The sequence below is a fragment of the Lemur catta genome, chromosome 15 (genome assembly GCF_020740605.2).
Source record: "Lemur catta isolate mLemCat1 chromosome 15, mLemCat1.pri, whole genome shotgun sequence".
Taxonomy (NCBI): Eukaryota; Metazoa; Chordata; class Mammalia; order Primates; family Lemuridae; genus Lemur; species Lemur catta.
This window is the reverse complement of record NC_059142.1, coordinates 11,763,545-11,788,097: the sequence shown is the minus strand read 5'-3', so window position 1 is coordinate 11,788,097 and position 24,553 is coordinate 11,763,545. Positions and strand designations below refer to the sequence as shown.

The 24,553-nt window shown below is 40.0% G+C and overlaps 1 protein-coding gene across 1 annotated transcript in view; it reads left to right on the top strand.

Moving 5' to 3' along the window:
• STX8 (syntaxin 8) overlaps positions 1-24,553 on the top strand; it is a 255,589-nt gene that overhangs the window by 49,827 nt on the left and 181,209 nt on the right. The window contains exons 5-6 of the mRNA XM_045569474.1: positions 993-1,117; positions 13,132-13,224. Of these exons, the coding sequence (XP_045425430.1) occupies positions 993-1,117; positions 13,132-13,224 (218 nt within the window). The remainder of the gene's footprint in view (positions 1-992; positions 1,118-13,131; positions 13,225-24,553) is intronic.

Here is a 24,553-nt window from a genome sequence, read left to right as displayed (position 1 = left end):
CTTCCAGTCACCACACATGCGTCCTCACTCCCCTGCTGCATTCCAGTGCTCTTGCTTTAACAGTCCAGTTTATTAGTTGCCTTGGTCCTTTCTTGGGGTGGCAGAGGGGGACTAGTGCCAGGGTCTCTAGTCAGCCATTTGCTGGCATCCTTCCAGGACTTTATTCCATCATTATTTTTTATGAGTCCAGTGAGAGTTCTAAAGTGATTGTTCATCTCTGCATTGAAGTGGTCAGAGATGGTGTCCTGGACAAGGTGACCTTTGCAGCTTGGACAGAATGTAGACAGGTGGGGATAGGAGAGGAGGCTCTCCAGATGAGGGAAATCCTATAAATGTGGGGACTGAGGTGGAAATTGTGTGTTTTCTGTCCCTCAGACAACAAGACCAAATGGTCTGGTGCAAAAGGGTCACATGGGTTATTAGTGGGAATAAAGATTAAGATTGATTAATTCAGAATGTGTTTATTATATTATGAATTCTACATTACATTCTTAAAATTGGCTTTGAAACCCTTCATGTATTTCTGTCTGTGAACAACTGAGTACCCTTTAATGCAAAATTATATGGTCATTTTTTTAATGCTGTAATCTATAGTCACAACATTATATCTGCTTGAGAAATAATGTTTGTACATTTGGTGTCACATAGCCTGTGAGACAAACTTTGTCCTAATAAAAAGGCCACTTCCATTTGGTCTTGTGTTTCTAGGATTATCGACTCAAATGTGTCTTGGAGGATTAGTATGAGTGTTATATTTTCCCATCATCTCTTTAACAGGCGGGAATCCTCTGAGGGACCAGGCTTGTGTCTTATTCATCCTCGTATCTCTTACAGCACTGAATACAGTTTCTGGCATGAACTAAGCATGCAATAAATCGTGGTGGAATTGAATTTTCAAAGCATGCAAGGCTGGCCACCTCTGCACCTATGGGAGTAATTTGCAGCCGAGCTATATATTTTGAGATATGTAATGCATTTCATATTGTTTCTAGGTCCAGCCTGATGAGTGAAGAAGCTAAGCGAGGAGCGCCCAACCCTTGGCTCTTTGAGGAGCCAGAGGAAACCAGAGGCTTGGGTTTTGATGAAATCCGGCAACAGCAGCAGAAAATTATCCAAGGTACCAAATACTCCGAGGAGTGTGGGCTCTGAAGCCTTGCCAGATTTTTACTGTAGCCTTGAACATTCCTCATCCCCATTGAAAATTGGAGTCCAAATTGTTGGTCTTTTAAAGCTCTTGGCATTTTTGTGCCTCAGGAAACCTGAGTAATAGACAGTTGCTGTTACCCGCCCCAGTAGTGATTTCCCACTGGACGAGAGCAAAGACAGCAGATCTGAATCTGAGTGCAGGTGAATTGGGTGCATGTGCCCTCTGCTTTGATCCATAACTGGGAATTATTCTCCAAACACAAGATTCCATTTTTTTTAAATAACATATGTCAGTTTGGCTTTTACAAACTTTAAGCTCATTTTGGCCAGTGGCTTTTAAACCTGCTAATTATTTTTCTACTTACAATTTTTAAATTTTAGAAGTAATACATGGTTATTTTATAAAGTTCAAACAATATAGGGATATTTAAAATGAAAGCCCTCTATATTGCTTCTCCAATCTCAAATTGTAAATGGATTAATATATATTTCCTTAGACCTTTTTGTATACATGTACATACATATATTCAGTCTAAACACACTTACTTCATATAAATAGGTTATGAGATATATAGCTATAGCTATATCTCTCCATATATTCCATGTTTTTTTTACTTAGTATGTGTCAGACTTTTTTTTCATGTCAATATGTACACATGTTCTTTCTAATTCTGCTTTTTATTGAGACATAGTTATATTATCATAAATAGCACACATTTGAAGTATATAATTCGATAAGCTTTGACATATGTATATATCTGTGAAACCATCATTACAATCAAATAATGAACATAATAATCATTACTCCTAAAAGTTTTCTTCATGTCTCTTTGTAATTCTTCCTATTGTTCCTCCCTTCATCCCTAGGCAACTGTTGGTCTGCTTTCTGTCATTATAAATTAGTTTACATTTCCTATAATTTTACATAAATAGAACCATACAGTATGTATTTTCTGGCAGGAAAGGGGTCTGGCTTATTTCTCTAGGCGTAATTATTTTAAGATTCATCTATCTTGTGTGTATCAGTATTTCACTCTCTTGTAGAATAGTATTCCATTGTATGAATTTACCACAATCCGTGTATCCATTCACCTATTGATGAATATTTGGGTTGTCTTTTGTTTTTGGCTAAAATAAAGCTGCTGTTGGCATTCATGTATAAGTTTTTCTATGAACATAAATTTTTAATTTTTTTAGGTAAATATCTACAAGTGGAATGACTGAGTCCATGAAGTGGGTGTATATTTAACTTTAAAAATTTTTAATTGGCAAACAAAAATTATATATATTTATGGTGTGCAACATGGTGTTTTGAAATATGTATATATCGTGGAATGGGTAAATCAAGCTAATAATTAACATACCATTACCTTACGTGCATATTTATTTGCGGTAAGAATACTTAAAATCAACTCTTTGCAGTTTTCAACTCTGTTAGTCATCATGTTGTACGATAGATCTCTTGAGTTTACTCTTTCTGTAAAACTGAAATTTTGTATCCTTTGACCAACATCTCCTCAATCCCTACCCCTTCCCTACAATTCAGCCTTCATATTCTACTCTCGGCTTCTATGAGTTTGACATTTTTAGGTTCCACATATAAGTGAGATCATGTGATATTTGTGTTTCTGTGCCTGGCTTATTTCACTTAACATAATGTCCTCCAGGTTCATCCATGTTGTTGCAAATGACAGGATTTTCTTCTTTTTTAAGACTAAATAGTATTCCATTACATATGTCTACCACATTTTTTAATCCATTCATCCATTGATGGGTACTTAGGTTGATTTCATGTCTTGGTGATTATGAACAGTTCTGCAATACACATAGGAGTGCAGATATCTCTTCAAGATACTGATTTCATTTCCTGTGGATAGATATCCAGTAGTGGGATTGTGGGATCATATGGTAATTTTTAATTTTTTGAGGAATCTCCATATTTTTCATAATGTCTATACCAATTTACATTCCCACCAACAATGTACAAGGGTTCCTTTTTTCCCACATTCTTGCCAACACTTGTTACCTTTTTTTGTCTGTTGATATTAGCCATTCTAACAGGTGTGAGGTGATATTTCATTGTGGTTTTAATTTGCATTTCCCTGATTAGTGATGTCTAGCATTTTTTCATACAGTTTTTGGCCATTTGTATGTCTTTTTTTGGAGAAATGTCTATTAAGGTCCGTTGACCAATTTTTAATCAGGTTATTTGGGTTTTTTTTTATCTTTGCTACTAAGTTTGAAGTGTATGTTCAACTTTTAACAAAACTGCCAAACTAGTTTCATAAGTGTTTGTACCATTTTATGTCCCCAACAGAAGCATGTAAATATTCTAGCTGTTTCACATCCTTACCAAAACTTGGTATGGTCAGTTTTTTCATTTTAGTTATTTTAATAGATGTGTAGGAATATTTCATTGCTGTTTTAATGGTATTTCCCTAATGAATCTTTGCGTATACTTATTTGCCATTTGTATATCTTTGGTGAAATGTCTGTTCAAATTGTTTGCTCATTTTTAATTGGGTTGTTTATTTTTTATTAAGCTGTAAGAACTTTTTTATATATCCTTTTATATGTCATTTGTCAGACATATGTTTTACAAATATTTTCTCCCAGTCTGTGGTTTATCTTTTTCATGCTCATAACGATATCTTTCAAAGAGCAGAAGTTCTTAATTTTAAAGTCCAATTAATTTTTTTCTTGTATGGTGTGTGGTTTGGTTGTGTCTAAGAAATCACTGAATAACCTAAAGCCACAAGATTTGCTGCTTTGTTTTTTTCTAGAAATTTTATATTTTCAGGTTTGACATTAGGTCTGTGATCTTTGAGTTTTTTATATATAGTGAAGTATGGATGGAAATCTGACATTTTTGCATATGGATATCTATTTGGTCTAGCACTATTTTTTTAAAAAAAGACTATTTACTGAATTTCTCTAGGTTTGTGAAAAATCAATTGACCATATATATATGGCCTTTTTCTAGACTCTTGTTTTTTTCCATTGGTCTATTTGCTTATCTTTATACCAGTGCCACACTGTATTGATTATTGTATTTTTATGACAGGTCTTTAAGTCAGATAATATAAGTCACTCAACTTTGTGTGTGTGTGTGTGTTTTTTGTTTTTTATTTATTTATTTATTTATTATTATTTTTTTTTTATGGAGACAGAGTCTTCTCACTCTATTGCCTAGGCTGGAGTGCAGAGGCAGAATCATAGCTCACTGCAGCCCCAAGTTCTTGGGCTTAAGCGATCCTCCTGAGTAGCTGGGACTACACGCACCACCACACTCAGCTAATTTTTAAAATTTTTTGTAGAGATGGGGTCTCACTATGTTGCCCAGGCTGATCTTGAACTTCTGTCCTCCAGTGATCCTCCTGTCTTGGCCTCCCAAAGTGCTGGGATTATAGTCGTGAGCCACTATGCCTGGCCCAACTTTGTTCTTTTTCACACTTTTGTTGGATATTCTAGGTCTTTTGCATTTCCATATGAGTTTTAGAATCAGCTTTCAATTTCTACCAAAAAAGTCTCCAGGAATTTTGGTTGAGATTACATTGAGTCTTTAGATTAATTTGGGGGAAACTGACTTCTTGATAATTTTGAGTCTCCCAATTCATGAATATGATACATCCCTCCATTAATTTAGTTTAAAAAATTTTTGTAGCTGTGTTTTTTAATTTTCACTATATGTTTTGTACATCTTTCATCAGATTTATCCCTAAATACTTCATATTTTATTCTGTTATAAATGGCATTTAAAATTTTCAATTTCTGATTGTTGCTCACATATAACATTTGATTTTTGTATATTGATTTTTTTTTTTTTTTTTTTTTTTTTGAGACAGAGTCTCACTCTGTTGCCCAGGCTAGAGTGCCGTGGCGTCAGCCGAGCTCACAGCAACCTCAAACTCCTGGGCTTAAGCAATCCTCCTGCCTCAGCCTCCCAAGTAGCTGGGACTACAAGCATGCGCCACCATGCCCGGCTAATTTTTTTTTTATATATATATATTTTTAGCTGTCCATATAATTTCTTTCTATTTTTAGTAGAGACAGGATCTCGCTCTTGCTCAGGCTGGTCTTGAACTCCTGAGCTCAAACAATCCTCCCGCCTCGGCCTCCCAGAGTGCTAGGATTACAGGTGTGAGCCACCGCGCCCGGCCTGTATGTTGATCTTTTATCATACAGCCTTGCTAAACTCAAATTTGTCTAATAGCTTATTTGTTGAGCCTGTATGATTTCCTACACAAATGGTCATGTCATCTGTGAGAAAATTCAGTCCGGATTCTTTTTATTTTATTTTTCTTACCCTATTATACTTGCTACAACTTCTAGTACAATGTTGAATATAAATAGTGGGAGCAGACATTGTTACCTTGTTTCTGATCTTAGTGGGGGGAAACATTCATTTGGATGCCAGTTATTGTAAATTTTTCTTTGATACTGAATATTTTCATATTTAAAGGAATATTTTTGAGAATTGCTATGGAATGCAGTTAAGTTATTGGGTCTTTCTTTGTAAGGCCGACCAAGGTGTTTATTTTAGAGCAGAGGTCAGCAAACCATGACCTGTGGGCCAAATTGGCCCGCCCACCCGCTGTTTTTGTGTGGTCTGCAAGTTAAAAATGGCTTTTGTATTGTCAAGTGGTTGAAAAAATAATCAAAATATTTTGTGCTTGTAAAAATTATATGAAGGTCAGTGTTCATTAGTAAAGTGTTACAGGAACACAGCCATGCTCATTGACTTAACCTATTATCTAGGGATGCTTTCCTGCCACAATGGCGGAGTTGAGTTAGTGGCTCAGAGGACCCTATGACCCACAAAGCCTAAGATATTTACCATCTGACCCTTTACAGAAAATGTTAGCTTACTCCAGTGTAGAGGTAATTTACCCACTACTGAGCCAAAACCATCATCCTGAGTACTGATACCCCACGAATTATGAGGCGACCTGGTCAGTGGAAATAGGAACTATGTCAGACCCTGCCTTGGATAGTTTCCTCACGTGCGAGCCCTGAACAACACTCAGCCCAAGACTCAAAGTGGACCCTGTGCAGATCTACAGAGCTCTCTCTCTCCTTTCTGGTACTGTGCCCGGCATACTCTAGCCACCGTGACCTAGTTGGCCTTTCTTCAACTCGAGGAGACTGCCAGGTTCCACCTGGATTCCCCCATCCACATACCACAGCTGGGAGCTCTTGCCAGGCAGTAATCTGGGGAAGTCTTAGAGCTCATCTCATTTGTTTCCCATCTCTCGGGGATCACTGCCCTTTATTTCCTGATGTCAGTGTCTTGAAACTGTTGTTTTGTATATTTAGCCTATTTGGATTTTTTTTTTCCCCTCATTGTTTCAGGGCAGAAGGAAATCTGGTGCCTGTTAGTCCATCTTGGCCAGAAGCAGATGTATAATTCTATTTTGAACTCCCTTTTCACAGTGCAATTATCTAGTAAATGAAACACTGTGACTCTCTTTTATCTTCAGTTTTATATGCTTCACCCATTACCATTGTTTGAAGGAAAGTGAAAAAATTAAAAGCAACACAGCTTTCCACGTAGCACAGCCGTTCATTTGTAGCACCACCGTTCATTTGTAGCACCTTATTCTTTAGGGTTCCCGGCTCTGGAAGGGCGTGAGTGCCTTATAGCTAATACGAATGAATTTTCTGGCATTGTTGCATTTTGCCAAGAAAAGCTATTTGCAGTCAGAAGTATCCCTGTCACCCAGACGGTGCTAGTTCACGGATTGCTGTAGGCTGGGTATGAGAGGATGCCCCTGGGAGTGTTTGCCATTGAGTCTTCAAAACAGAGTGTCCTTGTTGAGATTCTCGCCCTTTGACAGCCTCTGGCTGCTGGGGTTTGGGTGGTTTGGCTGGAGTAGCAGCACACATTGCAGGTCAGATTTTCCTCCCTACTCTTACCTTTGTGTTTTGAAATGCTGTATTCTTCGTTGCTTTGCTAGCAAGCTGTTTTTCAGGGATAAACCCAAAAAATGGAAGTAATCTTTATATAAATCCCTTATTAGCCTTTTCTCTGCCTCAAGAATCTTGATGATGTGCTGAGGTTGCTATGGCTTTGCTTCATTGCCAGGTCTTGTACTAAATTAAAAAAAAAAAAACAAAAAACCATGGGACATCATTTATAACTTCCTTTTGCCCATGGAATCTGTTAGCCTTTCTGCACTTTGGTTGACCCTTAGAAACACTTTGAAAATCATCCTAAAATAACAGTTCATTGGTAGAACATAGACTTCATGGCAGTGAATGCCTTCCTTGCTTAACCTAGAAGCTAGGCTTCATCACCACCAGTTAGCCAAGCTTGGCTTGTGTGCTCCTTAAGCTGTAATTTGAGGCATAAATGGACATTAGGCAAAAGATGGGTGGGGTGATGACAGTAACTTGATCGCCTCACAAATTCCTGAGATAGAACAAGGAGAGGTCACTTTTTGGTTAGTATAGGCCCTTGTCCCTGAGTTGGCTAGCCAACCTTCAAGTATAAAGGATTGTTCTGCCCTTACCCAGGAGGTCTCTGGATGGGGTTTCTTCATTAGCCCCATTTATTCTTATCTTTACTCTATGGATGTTCTTTCTAGATTCTAGCAGAAAGCTACATTAATACTTTAGTTCTAGATTTCTGTGTTCTTGGGTCTCTAAATATTTTCATGTGGAATGAGGATGAGGAAGGTGGCCGGCCTGATGCTATTTTACACTGGGCAATCGTAGTAGCTAATCTTTGAATCCTTACACAGACAACTTTCTTTGAAGATACCCTGTCTTACAGCTGTCACCTAGTCTAGAAAGATTCCTTTCCTCAAAATCTTAAAACTAAAACAAAAATAAAAACACCTAATCTTAGAACTTGCTCTAGGGGTCTTCCTAGCATAGGGATTCACTTTTTTATCTAGCTCGACCTACTCTTTTCCTCACTTGTTCCTATTTCCCCTTCTCCGGGGAGCGCTCCTTCTATATGTTAAATGTGAGAAGTCCCATGGCTTCTCTCTGGCCACTGGACAACACAACATCAACCACTCTGTTTGCTACCTAAACTCAGAGGGCTCTCCAGTATTGGCCAGAAGCCTTTCTGTTTGGCAGAGATCATATGTCTGTCCCACAGAGGGTCCTCTGTGGTCATTCACTGATTTAAATAGCAAGCGCTGCATGTTTTAAGTACTGGATTTAACACATGAACTGCCATGTGAGTTGTATTTAACTCATGCTACTTTTGAGCCAGGGGCCTCGTGAAACATATGTAACTCACATGTCTCTTCACCTTGGGAGCCGCGTGGTGTGCAGGCAACTACGATGCTGTAGCATACATGTTATGTGATGGGTGGCCCCCTGGGCAAAACCCTACAGTTGGTTCGTGAAAATCTTACTTATTGATGTTCTTATTGTTACAATTAATACTGACAATTTAATTGCATATAACTCATGCACAGAAAACAATAAACAATAACAAATTTTTCATTAAATTAGAAAGGATCATTTTGTTTTTGAAGTTTTTATTGTATTTTCATAATAAAACATGTGGCCCCAAGGAAAAAAATTTTTCTTCTAGTGTGGCAGTCAATGTGTTAAACATGGTGGTGCTCTGTTCTACCAGCTAGGCTCAGATCTGGGGCAGAGATGTAGGAAAAGATGACTCAGTCTTAGCCTTGGGGTCTTTGTCTTATGTTCAGTTACAGGACTGTGGTTGCAGCTCTTAGGAATGTCCCTCTGTTTTATTTACTTGTTAAAATATTGATAACTTTTTGCTCTAGAAAATCTCAAACATATAAAAGGGAGAGAGTCAGATAATGACTTCGTTTTACCCACCCTGCAGCCATTCTGGGCTCATCTGTGTGTCTGTCCTCCTACCATCCCACCCATCCCCTGGAGTATTTCTGAAGCTAATTTCAGACATCATATCATTTCATTGGTGAATATTTCAGAATATATCTCTAGACTATGTTTGTAAAAGATAAGTACTGTTTTTTAAAACTGTGGCCACAATACCATTATCACCCCTAAGAAATTAACAATAATTCTTAATATAATCAAATATCCAGCCAGTGTTCAAATTTTCCTGATTGTCCTGTAATGTTTTCTTTTAAATAGTTCAATTCAGGATCTGAATATTGTCCATACATTGCAACTAGCTGGTATGTCCCTCAAATTTCTTTAATATGTAAGTTTCTTGTGCAACACTCTCTCTCTTTCTCTCTCTCTCTCTCTCTCTCTCTCTCTCTGTTTTGTTCTTTGCTATTTCTTCATTGAAGAAACACGTCCTTTGCCCTGTAGTTTCCCACTATCTCAATCTTGGCATTTCTCAAATCTAAAGATACAAAGTATCCAAACACTTAATCTCTCCAAAGGGATTTTCAAAAAATGGTTGTATTAGTTTTTTATTGCTGCCATAATAAATTAGCACAAACAGAGTGACTTAAAACACATTTATTATCTTAACAGTTTTATAGGTCAGAAGTTCAACACAGGCGTCACTGGGCTCAGACCAAGGTGTCAGCAGGGCTGGGTTCCTTTCTGGAGGCTCTAAGGGAGAATTCATTCCGTCACGTTTTCCAGCCCCAGAGCCCACCCACATCCCTTGTCTCGTGGTTTGTTTCTTCCATGTTCAAAGCCAGCAAGTTGCATCTCTTTGTCCCTTCTTCACATCTCACTCTGACAGCAGCTGAGAAATGTTCTCTGCTTTTCAGGACTGACGATTATACCTGGCCTACCTAGATAATCCAAGATAATCTCCCATCTTGAATTTCTAAACCACATCTGCAAAGTCCCTTTTGTCATATAAGGTAACATAGTCACAGGTTCCAGGGATTAGGCTGCAGACATGGGGTGGGGAGGAGGGATTTTTTTTTACCTACCACAATGATCATCCATTTTTTTGGCATTCATCCCATTATAAAATAGAAGACTGATTGCACATGCCCTATTGTGATATCATAATGACTTGGCTTATGTGATAGAATAGGGCATATGACAATAGTGAACTCTCATTATGACATCATAGTAGTTTTGCTGGTAATAGACTATCTGCATGGTTCTTGATTATTAATATTGTTTGCAGGTATAGCAGCATTTCGTTTTGATCATTTCTTTAAGATGGCCATACTACCTCCCTTAGAAATGCCGCTTTAGGACTTGGGGTAGCCCGGGTCATTGATATGATTATTAATACCTACACAGCATCTCATTAATCTGGATCTCTATGTCTTTAGATTATGGAATGAAATTTATTGTGGCACTTAAATATGTTGAGGAGGTGCTGAGGTCTTATAGAAGTTATTAGAGTGGAGCAGAATTTTTAGCTCTTTCTGTACACTACAGAGGTGACCTTCAGGTTGTTAAGTGAGACAGTCACGTTTGAAAGAAAAGAGTGTAATGTAGGTTTTCTTTATTCATAATCTATGTCTCCACTAGATAAAGGAACTGTGGGAGTTTAATGACTCTTTTCCTAATTGGAAACCTTAGAGGAATGTCCTTTCCTCTTTTTAGATTGTTTTACATTTTAATTCACATTGACACTTGATCTTCAGTCCTACATATAGATTCTTCTTCAGTTGCATTTAGAATTTTACTATAACATTGGTCATCCTGTAGGAGCACTAGGTTGAGGATAGATTTATCTTGGAGGCCATCCAAGAGGTTGTTATTAAAGACCAAAAGGACCTCATTATAAAGTGATTTTACTATAAAATAGTCCCTTGGAGTGATCCTTAGGGACAGCTGGTCGTTTGTATAGTTTAAAAAAGTACATAGTGTCAAAAAATGTCACTAAGGGGTCCTTACCTTACACCGTTTATTTAAATAAATTCCAGATGAATTAAAGAGCTAAGTATGATGGTTTAATTCCATTAAAAGACTTGGAAAAAATACAAGTAAATGTTAATGTGACCTTGAGTAAGAAGAGCTTTGTGATTTCTGCTTTCGTAGATATTCCTTTATGTGGAACAGTTATTTTAAAAAACCTATAAATAAAGGAAGCTGCAACTGGCATGATGTTACCTTCAGGACATACTGCTTGAGCAAAAAATGTCACTAGACTGCCTCAGAGTGTTCTTCCCAATGCACCTGAAAGTAGAGGGAAAAAATTCTTACAAGGAAATGACTGCCTAGTTTTAAAAAAAAATATCATATTTTAAAGAAAGGATCTTGAGTAACTTGAGTTTAACTCACTTTTTTCTTCAAATGTTCAAAAACTTACTTTTCTCTTTAACATTTTAAAAAATTTTATAGTAATACATTTTCATCTTTTAAAACAAAAATGTGCTTTTACTATATATTGTTTTGTATCCTGCTTTTTAACTTAATAACATTTCATGAACTTTCAACATCAAGATATATATGAACAATGTGATTTTTAATAGCCATACAGTGTTTTACTGTATGGATACACGATATTTTTTTAAACAGTTTCTTGTGTTTGGGCATTTAGGTAGCTTCCAATTTTTCACTGTTATAAATATATCACTCTGGGTCCAATCAGGAGAGAGAAATTTGACAAGGAAAGTTTAATATAAAGAATTTTTAAGTGTAACAGAGGGATTAGCTAGCAAGAAGTAAAGAGAACTCTATAGAACACGGAAATAGCAGGTAACAGGTATAATCCCTAACTCTCAGGCTGAGACAGAGCATCCAGGCAGGAGTCCCACACCCCCAGGGCTGAGAGAGAGGGTTCCTGGATTTCAGAGAAGTCCCTGTGCTGCTGTGCTGGCAAAACTTTGCTGAAGATCTGCCCTCTAGAGTGCAAGGAAAATTGACCATAGGGAAGGCACTCTTGTTATAAAAATGCCCAAGGAAGGGGGTGTGTTGGAGAAGTTGCTGGTCTCTGCACTGAAGGAGCTGGGCATCAAAGAAGCTGTGAGCATCCAGTGAGCCTGTCAGGAGAGCAGGCTAGAGAGCCAGGAAGCAAAAACCCTGGCAAAGGAAAAGTACTCAAGGAGTCCACATACATTTTCATAGAGCAGCCAAAAAGGGTGAGTTTGGCGTTCAGAGGCACAATTGATACCCAGCACAAGAAACAAATGTTTCAGGGAATATCCTTGTATCTCCATCATTGCATACATTACATATGTTCCTAGACTGAAAATTGATTGGTAAAAAGGTGGGCACAGTCTGCGCTCGAGAAAGATTTCAGTCAGTAAATTGAACTTATTCTCCGATTACGGTAGTACTTGGGAGCTTCTAGTTCTTCACTCTGTAGTTAATGTTAAGTATCATCATTCTTTTTAATCCTTACAAATGTGATAAGCAAAAAAATCTCATTGTTTTTCATTTGTATTTTTAAAAAACTAGTAGTGATGTCAAAGCTTTTATTTTCTGTTTTTTATTCTTTTGTGAATTTCCTGCCTATATCTTCCTACCTGTTTTAACAATTGGGATATTAAGGCTGGGTGCGGTGGCTCACACCTATAATTGTAGCACTCTGGGAGGCCAAGGTGGCAGGATTGCTTGAGGTCAGGAGTTCAAGACCAGCCTGAGCAAGAGCGAGACCCAGTCTCTACTAAAAATAGAAAAATTAGCCAGGCGTCATGGTGCATGCCTGTAGTGCCAGCTACTTGGGAGGCTGAAGCAGGAGGATTGCTTGAGCCCAGGAGTTTGAGGCTGCAGTGAGCTACAATGACGCCACTGCACTCTACCCAGGGTGACAGAGTGAGACTGTCTCCAAAAACAAACAAAATTGGGATATTAAGTCTTACTGATTTGTACATGCTCTTTATGTATTAAATAGCAGAAAGTTTAAATGTTTATATAGCCAAATTTTATTTTTCATATGTAAAAATTTAATTCTTCTGGAAATCATTTTAGTATAGGGGGTGAGGTAGGTATTTAATTTTATTTTCTTCCAATATTGTTAACTGTTCTATCTCTCTTTTCCTGATTGATTTAAAATGTTACTTATACTGTATATTGAGTTGTGTTGCATGCTTGGGTATATTTTTGGACTTTAAATGGTTTTCCTCTGCCTTAGTTAATTGTTTCTCCTTCTTTCAGAACAGGACGCAGGCCTCGATGCCCTTTCCTCCATCATAAGTCGCCAAAAACAAATGGGGCAGGAAATTGGGAATGAACTGGATGAACAAAATGGTAAGAACAAGCCCGAGATTGAGCAAATTTGTCATCAAATATAAATACTAAAGACTTGAATATCTGTTGAATGATTTTAATATTATATAACACACAAAGTCGTTTCATGTCAATGGATTGTTGTAGTTCAATGCAATAGCGGGGTTGTGGCAGGTTTAGATTGTAGTTATTAAATACTGTGTAAAGAAATGTGATTAAAAATTTCTACTTCTCAGTAGCTGATTTAAAAAATACTTTGATCCATTTATCCCAAGGGCTTTTCTTTTACGTGGCAATGATTTGATGTTGCTCAGCACTTTGTCCACTGAGGCTGTACGACCTCCGATCATCCCCACAACCGGTGGAGTTTGCTCTTCTTCCATCATAAGTACCAGCTGCCGGGCAAAAAAGCGTTTGAAGATCTTTGTTCAGGGTTTGATGTGACAAATCCGGTTGGAGAAAGATTACTTTGCAAACCGCAAGCAGGATGGAAGGGGAGAGATGGAGGCCACCTGAAAGGCTCTCGTACTCAAGGTGTGCGGTGTGTGAGACGAGGAGAGCCTGAGTCAGTTGTAGCGGTAGGAGTGGAGAGTACATAAGGATGGTGCCAGGGGCTGCCAGTGTTTTTCCTGTTACGGACAAAGTCAGGGAAATTGACTAGAGTCTCTGGTTTGGGTGTAGAGATCGTAAGTCCAGTTTGGATGTGTCCAACTGCAAATGCCAGGGAGAGATTCAAGGGTCAAGCCCACAGCTGGAGGTATGGTCCCAGAGCTCAGTGAGAGGGCAGAACCGAAGAGCAGGGCTGGGAGGAGCTCCTGCGTAGAGGTGATGCGTGACAGCGTGAGAGCAGCTGAGTTTCAGTGAGGCCGACGTGTATGGACAGCCCACTGCTATGTGCTGAGCTCTTTCATCTGTGTCATTTCATCCAACCTCCACACACATCATGAGGGCAGTGCCATGCTCGTTTGTTAGAGACGAAGCTCAGAGTGGCTGAGGGGCCTCTTAATGCCACATCATTTATAAGTGACAGAACTGAAACTCCAACTCGGGTCCTCTGATTCTAATGTGACTGCCTTCTCTACCATACCAGCTTCCTCTGTAGGGAAGAGGGAGAGAAAACTAAAAGGTTCTAAGGCTTTAGCTTGTGGCGATAGTACCACAATGGAATGGCTTTCAAGAAAAGTTATCATCCGTATGAGTGAGCGTCGAGGCCCTGGGAATGGATGAACGCCTGCTCTGAAGGGAGGGCTGCGCTTGTCAGAATCACACAACAGGCAATTCTTTGCTTGCTCCCTAGGAAGAATGAGTTCAGTTGTTCCCACAGTGCAATTCCATTTATCTATCATAAATAAATAAATAAATTCCATCTGTTTATCATCTATCACAAATAGATTACTAAAGCAAATGGAGAAGCCTTCAACTTACAGTCTTAATAGTTTCAGCACAGAAAGGAAGATAATTTAGTCCTTTTCCTAATGGTGCTAATATGAACAGGCCAATTTACATATTTGCATATAATTCAGTTATTGGTTAGTCTTTTCCTTGAGAGACAGTATCAATAAGAAAATAAGCTTTATACAAAATCTGCCTATCTGGTATATAATTTTTTTTTTATCCCAAGGAAAGTTAGCTTGTTCAATGGGTCAGACTAGGATGGACTCTGGCTACCAAGCTGGTGTAGCATGCCCATCCCGTGATGTGTATAGAAAAGCCACGCAATCTATGGGTAGATGGCTCAGAATTGATGGTACGTGATTTAGTGGGGTGACTTACTAGCTTCCCAGATGAAATCACCATGTATATTTTTCAGCATAAGCAATTGCACCAGCATGTCTGTGTCTTTCCTCTAGTTTAATGGTTATACTTTGCTGCATCTTAGAATCAACTGGAGAGCTTTTAAAACTCCTGAAGCCCAGTCCGGTCCCTGTGTTATTATAGTTTTCTATAGCTGCTGTGACAAATAACTGCAAATTTAGTGGCTTAAAACTATACAAGCTTAATATCTGACAGTCCTATGGGTCAGAAGACATGTGTCTGACTGGGCTGAAACGAGGGCGTTGTCTGGGCTACGTTCCCTTCCGCAGGCTTGAGGGGAGCATTCACATCCTTGACTTTCCAGCTTCCAGAGGCTGCCCACATTCCTTCGCTTGTGACCCCTCCCTGCGTCTTCAAAGCCAACAACAGTAGGTTGAGTCTTTCTCATATGGCGTCACTTCTGCCTCTAACTGCTGCTTCCCTCTTCCACTTTTAAGGACCCTTGTGATAACGTTGGGCCCACCCAGGTAATCCAGGGTAATCTCCCTATTTTAAGGTCAGCTGATTAGCAACCTTAATTCCATCTGCAGCCTTAATGCCCTTTTGCCATGTAACCCCACAGATTTACAAGTTCCAAGGACTAGAATGTGGATATCTTTGGGGGCCGTTATTCTCTCTACCATAGTACTTCACACCAAGTAAACCAGAATCTTTAGGGGGCTCAAGCATCAGTATTTTTAAAAGCTCTCCAGATAATTTCAATGTGCTGCCGAGTTTGAGAACCAGTGCCCTTGTTGAGCATGCTGAGAGAACGTATTTAGTACTATACTTTGTATCACCTCTCCTATGCTCACTTTGCAGGTATAAACCCTGCACATGCACAGAATGTGGACACAGTTACATGTGCACACAGAGCATCATAGTCATTGAGATTCTTTCTTCTACTCACACATTTCATTCCATCCCTGTGCTTGTTCCTCCACACCACCCCAGTCCTCGTCTTCATTCCAGACCCGGATGGATACATGTGGACATAGACAAACAGGAGGTATTTTCCCATCTGTTGCCAAAATAAGCTAGGTTTTCTCTGTGGTGGCCTCCCAGAGAGGGCAGCTATGCTGGCGGTTTTCTAAAGTGCACGTTTGCTCCTCAGAGATAGGGCAGAGTCAGCCATTTTCTGTCACAGCAACTGAGACTATCTGTGGATAAACGATTACATTCTTGCCAGGACCATAACCAGCCTTTATTCCTTTTGTTAAAGTGGAAAAAGACTGCTGTATCTGCAGGTGTTAAGAGGTAGGGCTGCAGCCCCATGCGGATTTTTATTGTGATCCGAGCATGTTGTAAAGAGACAGGGACGAGGGAAAAGGATACCACTTTTGTTGTAGATACCTCTGTGATTTACTGACCTACTGAATTATTCTTTTGGCTTTCATTAAATGAGAGAAACAATAGGCGAGGCCATCTTGGAATCAAGTATCAGAACCTTACTAACAAAATACATTGTACTTAGAACATAACCACAAAGCTGAAGGGTTGAATTATCTTCAGTTTTGGAATTCAGTTTCCAGTCTTCTCATAGAGAATTAAAAAGGGCCCAGCCAACCCCAGTAATTACCGTGGCTACTGACTGAGCCTAACGAGGAAAAGGATCAGAAGTTAGGTGAAAGTCCCGGTGATGAGAGACCTGAACGTACACTGACTCGTGGGCTGGTAGGAGGGTGGGGCGCTGAGCCAGTGAGAGCCTCTCAGGGAACCACAGAGTTCAGTGCTCTTTGTTTCAAGGTGAACTGCATGGATGGGTGCGCACAAAGGGCTCATGGCAGACCACCCAGATGCTGTTCCAGAACCAAGAGTTGTGGTTCTGGTTTACTGAAAAGTTCTTTTAAGTACATGGTTAAGAGAGCTGTTTAAAAAGAACACCAAAACAAGAAAATGAATGGGATTGGCTTAACCCAACTGGAGTAGATATTTTGAGATCTCATTTTGGCATTGGCCAAGCCTTAAAATCAGCATCACAAAGAACCATCGAGGCACAATTCTGATGGATGAAATAGCACCAAGAACAGATCTGTTAGTGTGTGCAGGTCTTCGTTATTGTTTTTGATGTTGAAATATCTCAAATGGGCTAATTCTTCTGATTTTTCTCTGTCAATCTATGAGCATTTACTTGCTTTATGGAAGAGTAGAATATTCCAGGCTTATCTTTTTCCTTGTCCTAACCCTGGATTCAGCTGTTTTTTTTCAAGGATCTCTGGTTCATTTTACTGGGAAATGGTGTGTAGGGACCAAGATCTCAGTGCATACTATACCCATTGCCACTGGGGTGTCATTACTTTTAGGCCCTTCATCATTATTATTCTTGATCCTTGGTAGGTGACTTGTTTCTCCCTCTCTGGAACATTTTAGGATCTTTTATTTATCCCTGATGTTTTGAAATTTTATCCATATCAGCATGTCTTGATGTAGGTATATTTTCACTCATTGTGTTCAATGCTTCGACTCCCTTACAATTTAGACATTCCATTCTGGTAAATTCTCTTGTAATTGCCTTCCTTCTGTTTTTGTCCATTTTCTCATTTTGCAACTCTTATTGGTCAGATTTAGATCTCCTAGATCAATCCTCCAAGTCTCTTATTTTTTCTCTCTGAGTTACTGTTTTACTTATTGATTTACTTTCTGATTTTAATAAGAACAGGCATACATTTTTTAACCTTTGAGAGTCATTTCTGTGGTTAACTTTTTATTTATGAAACAGAATAGGTGTATACATGTATACATCACAGAAGCCAGGCCCTGTGCTGCCCTGTCCAGGAATACCTCCTCCATCTGCCAGTCACCCCTCCCTCATTCACCTGCGGAGAGTCACCACGTCCTGTCAATTGTACCTCCTAAGGATCACTAGCATTTGTCTACATGTGTTCATGACTACCACCCTGGTCTGGGCCACTGTCATCATTTGCCTGGATTACCACAACAGCCTGATACTGTGCCTCATGTCTTATTTATTTCCTTCTTAGCCTGTCTCCACTTTGTATCATAGTATTCTTTTCAGAACACAGACCTAGTGACATTAGTAATTTTGAATGACTCCGCCATTGCCTTCCTGTTAAAGTCCGGCTTATTTTCAGTGATCTCTAGTCATTGCATTCCTGTCTCTGGAGCTCTACGCCCCAACCCTGCTGACCACGGCAAGTTCTTTAGTTGCACCGCCATGCTGGGCCTGGCTTCTGATGCTGTGCTTAAGCTTTTCCTGTTGCCTGGAACACCCCTCTCCTCCTGCCAGTTACCATTTCTCCCTCACCCCCACCCCTGCCCCAGCATACATCTAGCCTTGACTAATGCTGTCATTCTTTTAGCTTCAGCTTAGGTCGGGCATCATTTTCTCTGGGAGCTCTTCCCTGCCTGGATGCTCCCTGAGAACCCCCGTCATAGCTCACCATTCACTCATTAACATTTGTCTGTGTTCTCCGCTGCACTGGAAGCTCCTTGAGGACAGAACTCCGTTCTACTGACTCACATGGCAAATAGTCGGCAATTGATGATGTTTGTCAAATTACTGGAATATGAATAAAGCTTCAGAAATTTATATGTTATATATTTTTCCAGGAATCTGGATCACGATAGCTAACTAAAGTGAACACGAGCGTTTACTACTTGGTTGCTAATTTAAATTAGGAAAATGTTTAGGCATTTATGCAAAAGAAACTACTGCTCATGAAGAAGCATTTCAGCCCCGCCGTAGAAGCTGGCTAACACGTGGGGCTGTTTTACCAAAGGGGGTCAGTCTCGGTTTTCCTTAACAGCACTTCACATTGCCACTCTGTTATGTCCAAGATACTGAATTCTTGAAATTTTACTGTCTACATTTTCCTGAGAGGCAGCAGGAGGTGTCATGGGCCAGGGTGGGCGTCTCCTCCCGGCTTCGTGTGCCACACTGGGATCAGGGTGACAAGGAAGGCCACTTGTCTCGATAGCATCAATACTGGGATTGAGGAGACTAGTGTGTTCTTCGAAAGAGCTGGAAAATACAACTGTGCTGTAGGACACAAAATGATCACATAAAGATTTCACATATGCATGAGTGTATTGCTGCTATAAGGGTCTGTTAGAGCTCCTCAGCTGAAGTTTCACGTTGAAAGTTTAGGAAAGTAACGTGGCAGGCTGAATAATGACCCCCAAGGATACCCACATCCCAATCCCTGGAATATGTGAATGTGACCTTATATGGCAAAAGGGATATCAAGATGGGAAGATGATCCTGGAGTATCCTGGTAAGTCCTTATGAAAGGGAGGCAGAGGGAATTTGGACACAGAAGAACAAGACAATGCAATGACTGAAGCAAGACGCTGCACTGCTGGCTTTGAAGATGGTGGAAGAGGCCATGAGCCAAAGGATGCAAGGAATAAAGATCTGGAAGCTGGAAAAGGCCAGGAAATGGATTCTCCCTTAGGGCCTCTGGAGGGGCACCTCAATTTCAGTCCAGTGACACCGATTTCAGACTTCTGATCTCTGGAACTGTGAGGGATTAAATGTGCGTTGTTTCAAGCTACTTAGTTTGAGATATTTGTTAGAGCAACAAGAGGAAACTCATGTAAGTAATCACTGATTTTTTTTTTTTTTTTGTCAATTGTCAGTGAATTCAAGTTAAGCACCCTTATGCTAAAAAAATGTATTTGAAGCCGTCCATTTGCCTACAGCTCGTCATACTTCTTGAGGAAAGTTTTTCAAGGAGGCTTCACAGAAGGAAGTTTCCATAGCTGGTGTCCAAGTCACCCTCTGTCTGAAACCTCTCAAACTGTTGCTTTAGCACTTCGATAATAGAATTAGTCTTGCATTACAGGATGTGAAAGCAGCTTCGTGAAGGAATCTCTTCTTGTATTATCCAGTATCAGAATTTCCCAAAGTGCATTAGGCAAGTGTATTTTAAGTAATGTGTAGAGAAACATCTTACATTTTAATAGATGTATTATTTCAATGTGTGACAGAAATAAAAATCGCTAGCGTTTGAAACCTGTGATTTCCCAGCGATATATAACATTTCCTTATTCAGTTAACTTGTATAAGCCTGAAAACAATAGTGAGTTGATACAAAGAAAGACATTAAGCATATGTGGCATAGGCAAAATGTGAACATGGCAACAACAACAACAAAAAAATTCTGAAGGTGGTATTTGAGATGGTGAAGTTTGGGAAACACTGCTGTAAGAGGATTCTTTTTGTTAAAGTCCAGGTTGCTATACAGTACTTCCTTCCTTCCTGGCCCCAGCCTAGTACGGAGCCATGTGGTTCAACAGGACTTTTCCCACTTGGTCCCTCCTAGTGGTGAGATCATTTTATTAGTTGAGGGAGGGGTTCAAAGATCAGCTGAAACAACACCTTCCAGCCTGTGAGCTTGTAGCTGTGTAAGGCAGTGGCTGTGGCAGTGGTGACACTGCCTAATGCTGCAGCCCGGAACTTGAGTATGCGTGCCTTTTGAAGGAGGCAAGACAGTTAGAAACTGTTTTCCTTTAAAGGAAGCATAGAATGATTTGAAGTGGAGGGAGTTCCTGTTACTGCTTGGCAGGTGGAATGTGAGGAGGGAGACACTCTGATCCACGGCCTAGAGCTCTATCTTCAGAGAGCTCTGCCAAGGACTTTGAGTGCGTTTCCCGGTGGCATGAGGCACTTTACGGGTCAAGCAGGCTTTAGGAATTGACATAGGAATACCCTGTTCCGCCCCAAATTTGGAGTATAGACAGACATTGAGGTCAGGTGGGGAAACAGTTTTCTCTAAGTGACTGTTTGTCTGAATTCACGTTTCTCTCCCTGAGCTTTTATTCAGTGGACTTTCACTGGCTGCTAGGATTAGTGGTGTGGCTTCTCGAGTCTGCATTTCATTCATAAACAAACTTGCAAGTTGCTTAGTCTCAGAGAATCTCAGGCTGGAAAGGAATTTATGAATCTATTCACTTCCCCTGCCCCTGTTGTCTTTTCATCTTTTGCAAGAACTTCATGCGGGCATGTCTGACCTCCAGTCATCTGTACTTCCTTCTAAGATCTTCCTGGAAGTCGATGTGCAAAATCAGCAGCAGCAGTAGCAACTCAGCTGTCTTCTGTCCACATTCGTACATATGCGTGGACATTTTACTGAATAGCTTCATAGCTAGCCTTTATCTGGATTAAATAAACTTTTTCTTTTCCTAATAAGAAAAGGCCTTTTTAAGCCAGTGAGGTCTTTTTCCTAAATCCAAAGTAATATTATTTCCTTCCTTAGTGCACTCTTCCAAGTTGCATATTCATTAAACAAATACTGAGTGCCTATTACGTGCTAAGCACTGTGCCAGCATCCACGTATACAGCTTTGGCATCAGACACAGCTGCTGCCTCCCAAGGAGTCTTTGTTCTCGTGGGGGAGTCAGCTATCAGATAGTGCAGGACGCACAGCACAGCTGCAGACGGTGGCAGGTAACAGACAGGGACCGATTAGAATATGGAACACGAGAACCTGGCATAGTTTGAAGGTTAGGAAAGCCTTCCCTGAGGAACTGGTATTTGAATAGAGATTGAAAAGGATAAACAGGAGTTATGTGTAAGAAATGCAAAGGGAAGACCATTTCAAACAGAGAGAGAAGTGTACGCAAAGGAGCATAACGTGGTTGAGAAACTTGGAAGAAGGTCAGAGTCCAGAAAGCAGGGGTGGGAGATGGGAGGAGAGAGCAGGCTGGAGGGGCAGCAGGGCTTGCAGGGCCCGTGTGACCGTCAACCTCCGCTGTGCAGCAAGATTAGTGGTATCAGTTGTGTAATTTAATTTGCTACTTGTCCATTGTGTAATTTTGTCTATATAATGTTTATGTGTATATATAAATAAAAAGTATATATTAAATGTGTATTTAATATAAGATCATATGTATTTTTCTTCATTGTCCCACAGCAGTTAGGACATCTAGACTAAGAGTTTAGCCACTTTTGGGGAGAAGAAGTAGCCACTTTGGCAATGGGGCATTTATTCATTCAAGTATTTACCGAGTACTAGAACAGCTATGTGTGTGGCTGGCCCGCTACAGAGTGAAAAACAGCAGTAACAACTGAAAACCAAAGTCCCTTCCCTTATTTTTCTATAATCTAGCTGGGAGAGAGACGTTAAACAAATCCGTCTCCAAATAAAGCTATTTTATCAAATTGTGGTCAGTGCTAGCAAGGAAAAGGCTGGGTGGCTGTGGAAGGGACTGTGGGAGGCTGAGGCTTCTGGAATGGGACAGAGTTGAGCCAGTGATAAGGTGGCCAGTGAATCATTCCAGGGAGAAGGGGGGACGTCTCATGTGAGGCTCTGGAGGCTGGAAAGAGCCTTGCGAGTTGGAGAAATCAAAGGCTCTTGTGGCTGGAAAATAGTGAGTAATAAGGAGAACGTACCCGGAGAAAGCTGCAGAGGGGTCAGGAACCAGGGCCTGGAGGGCTGCGCAGTGTGAAGGCCTGGAGGCCCCGAAAACTACAGAGGATTTGCATTTTCCTGGGAAAGACTGAGTTTTTTAGCCATAGTCAACAGTATTAGTCGGGAAACAATTATGTTAATAGTAACTTTTGAACAGGACTGCGCAGGACTTCACACTGCGCAGCTGTGGATGGCTTGAGGCCCAGAGGTCAAGGTTGCATTATGCTATGATTACATTTGTGAATAGCCACTGTACTCCAGCCTGGGCCACATAGCAAGACCCTGTCTTTAAAAATTAGAGGAATCACATCTTTTCATGTTTTTATAAATATCTTTCATGTCTGGCTTAATAAAAGACAGCTGGATTCTCATGTCTGTTTCTGTATTCAGTCTGTTGCAATATGTTGTTTTGGTTGATGTATATGAAACACATATCACATATATGTAGTTGAAAAAAGGAGGAATATTTTAATAACCTTTCTGCATATTGTAGATATTCTTTGATACTACACCAAAATTTGACAAGTATTAGCTTCTTAAAGGTTAGTTACAATGTGGAATCTGAAACCATACCAACTCATTTTTTGTATTCTGTTCCATTACAGTCTGTTGGTATGTCTCACATTTCAAATGAATCTTTTACCCATGTGTGATTTTGTAACATCATGCATTGATCATTTGGAAAATGTTGGTTCACTGAGTTAAGCAGATCATCACATTTCATTATACAAGATTAGAAAAAAAAAATCACACTTAGTGAAACCATCAATCTCATCAGGAAAGTCTTTAAGTATTGAGAAGCTTCAAGCTTCTGGTGGCAGATACAAGTTTTCTAAGATTCTAATTTCCTCTTGAAAACTCAAAATTCTGTCAGCAGCAACTGACATTGTTGGTTGTTTGAAGTGACAGGCTAACTTCATTTGTTTACAAGAAAATGTTGGCCAAATACTCAAGCTTTTTAGCTTCCAATTGTGTTGCTCTTATCTTCTCTTCCATCTTTTTTATCCTTTATGTCTTAAAAACAAAATCTCTATTCCATCATTTTCAGGGGGGTTATAGGAAAGAACAGAGGCCAATGAATGAATGTATTCAGACTTGTGTCTTTAACCAGAAGTGTATTTAAAGTGTATTCTCAAAATAACTTGTTCTTCTTCCATGATGCCCTTTTCTTGTCTTACAGATTTTATACCTTTCTTGATCTTGATAATTTTAAACATTTAAAGCTCTTTTCTGATTGTGCTATTGTTATAAATTTCTTTGAGATTGACTTTTTCCTTTTTTGCTTTTGCTGACTTCTGTCTTGGTGACTTTTGTATACTTTGTGATTTTTCTGTGAGCTTGTGTTTCTGTGTTGTACCTCATGTTCATTTTTCCTGTAGAGCAGCAGTCCCCAACCTTTTTGGCACCAGGCACCTGTTTCATGGAACACAATTTTTCCACGGATGGTGGGGGGTTGGGGGGACGGTTTCGGGATGATGCAAGCACATTACATTTATTGTGTAGTTAGACCTTGCTGCTAATGATAATCTCTATTTGTGGCCACTCCCCAGCAGTAGCATCACCACTTCAACCCCACCTCAGATCATCAGGCATTAGATTCTCAAAAGGAGCGAGCTACCTAGATCCCTCCCATGTGCAATCTACAGTAGGGTTCATTCTCCTGTGAGAATCTAATGCCACTGCTGATGTGACAGGAGGTGGAGCTTACACAGTAATGCAAGCAATGAGGAGCGGCTGTAAATACAGATGAAGCTTCGCTTGCTGACCCGCCACTCACCTCCTTCTGTGCAGCCCCATTCCTAACAGGCCACAAACTGGTATGGGTCCTTGAACCAGGGGTTGGGGACTGCTGCTGTAGAGGGTCCCACAGTGGGTCCTGGATCATAGAATCATCCCTATGGTACAGTTTTGTGGTTGCTACTGCTGGCATTTTATGGGGACCATTGGTTGCAGGCCAGTTTTAATATTAGTTTCTTGGCTTTGGTGAAAATTTGGTTTCTTAACTTTGTAGAATGCTACATGACATATAGTTTCTTCTTGGTAACTTTACTGGTTTGGAAGTTATGTATTTCTGTTCTTTTAGTGAGTACCAGCTCCTCCCTATCCTGTTCCCCATGCCTACCGTGCACCACCACACTTCATTTACAAAAGTAGTTGAGAGACTACATCCATCAGGATAAGTT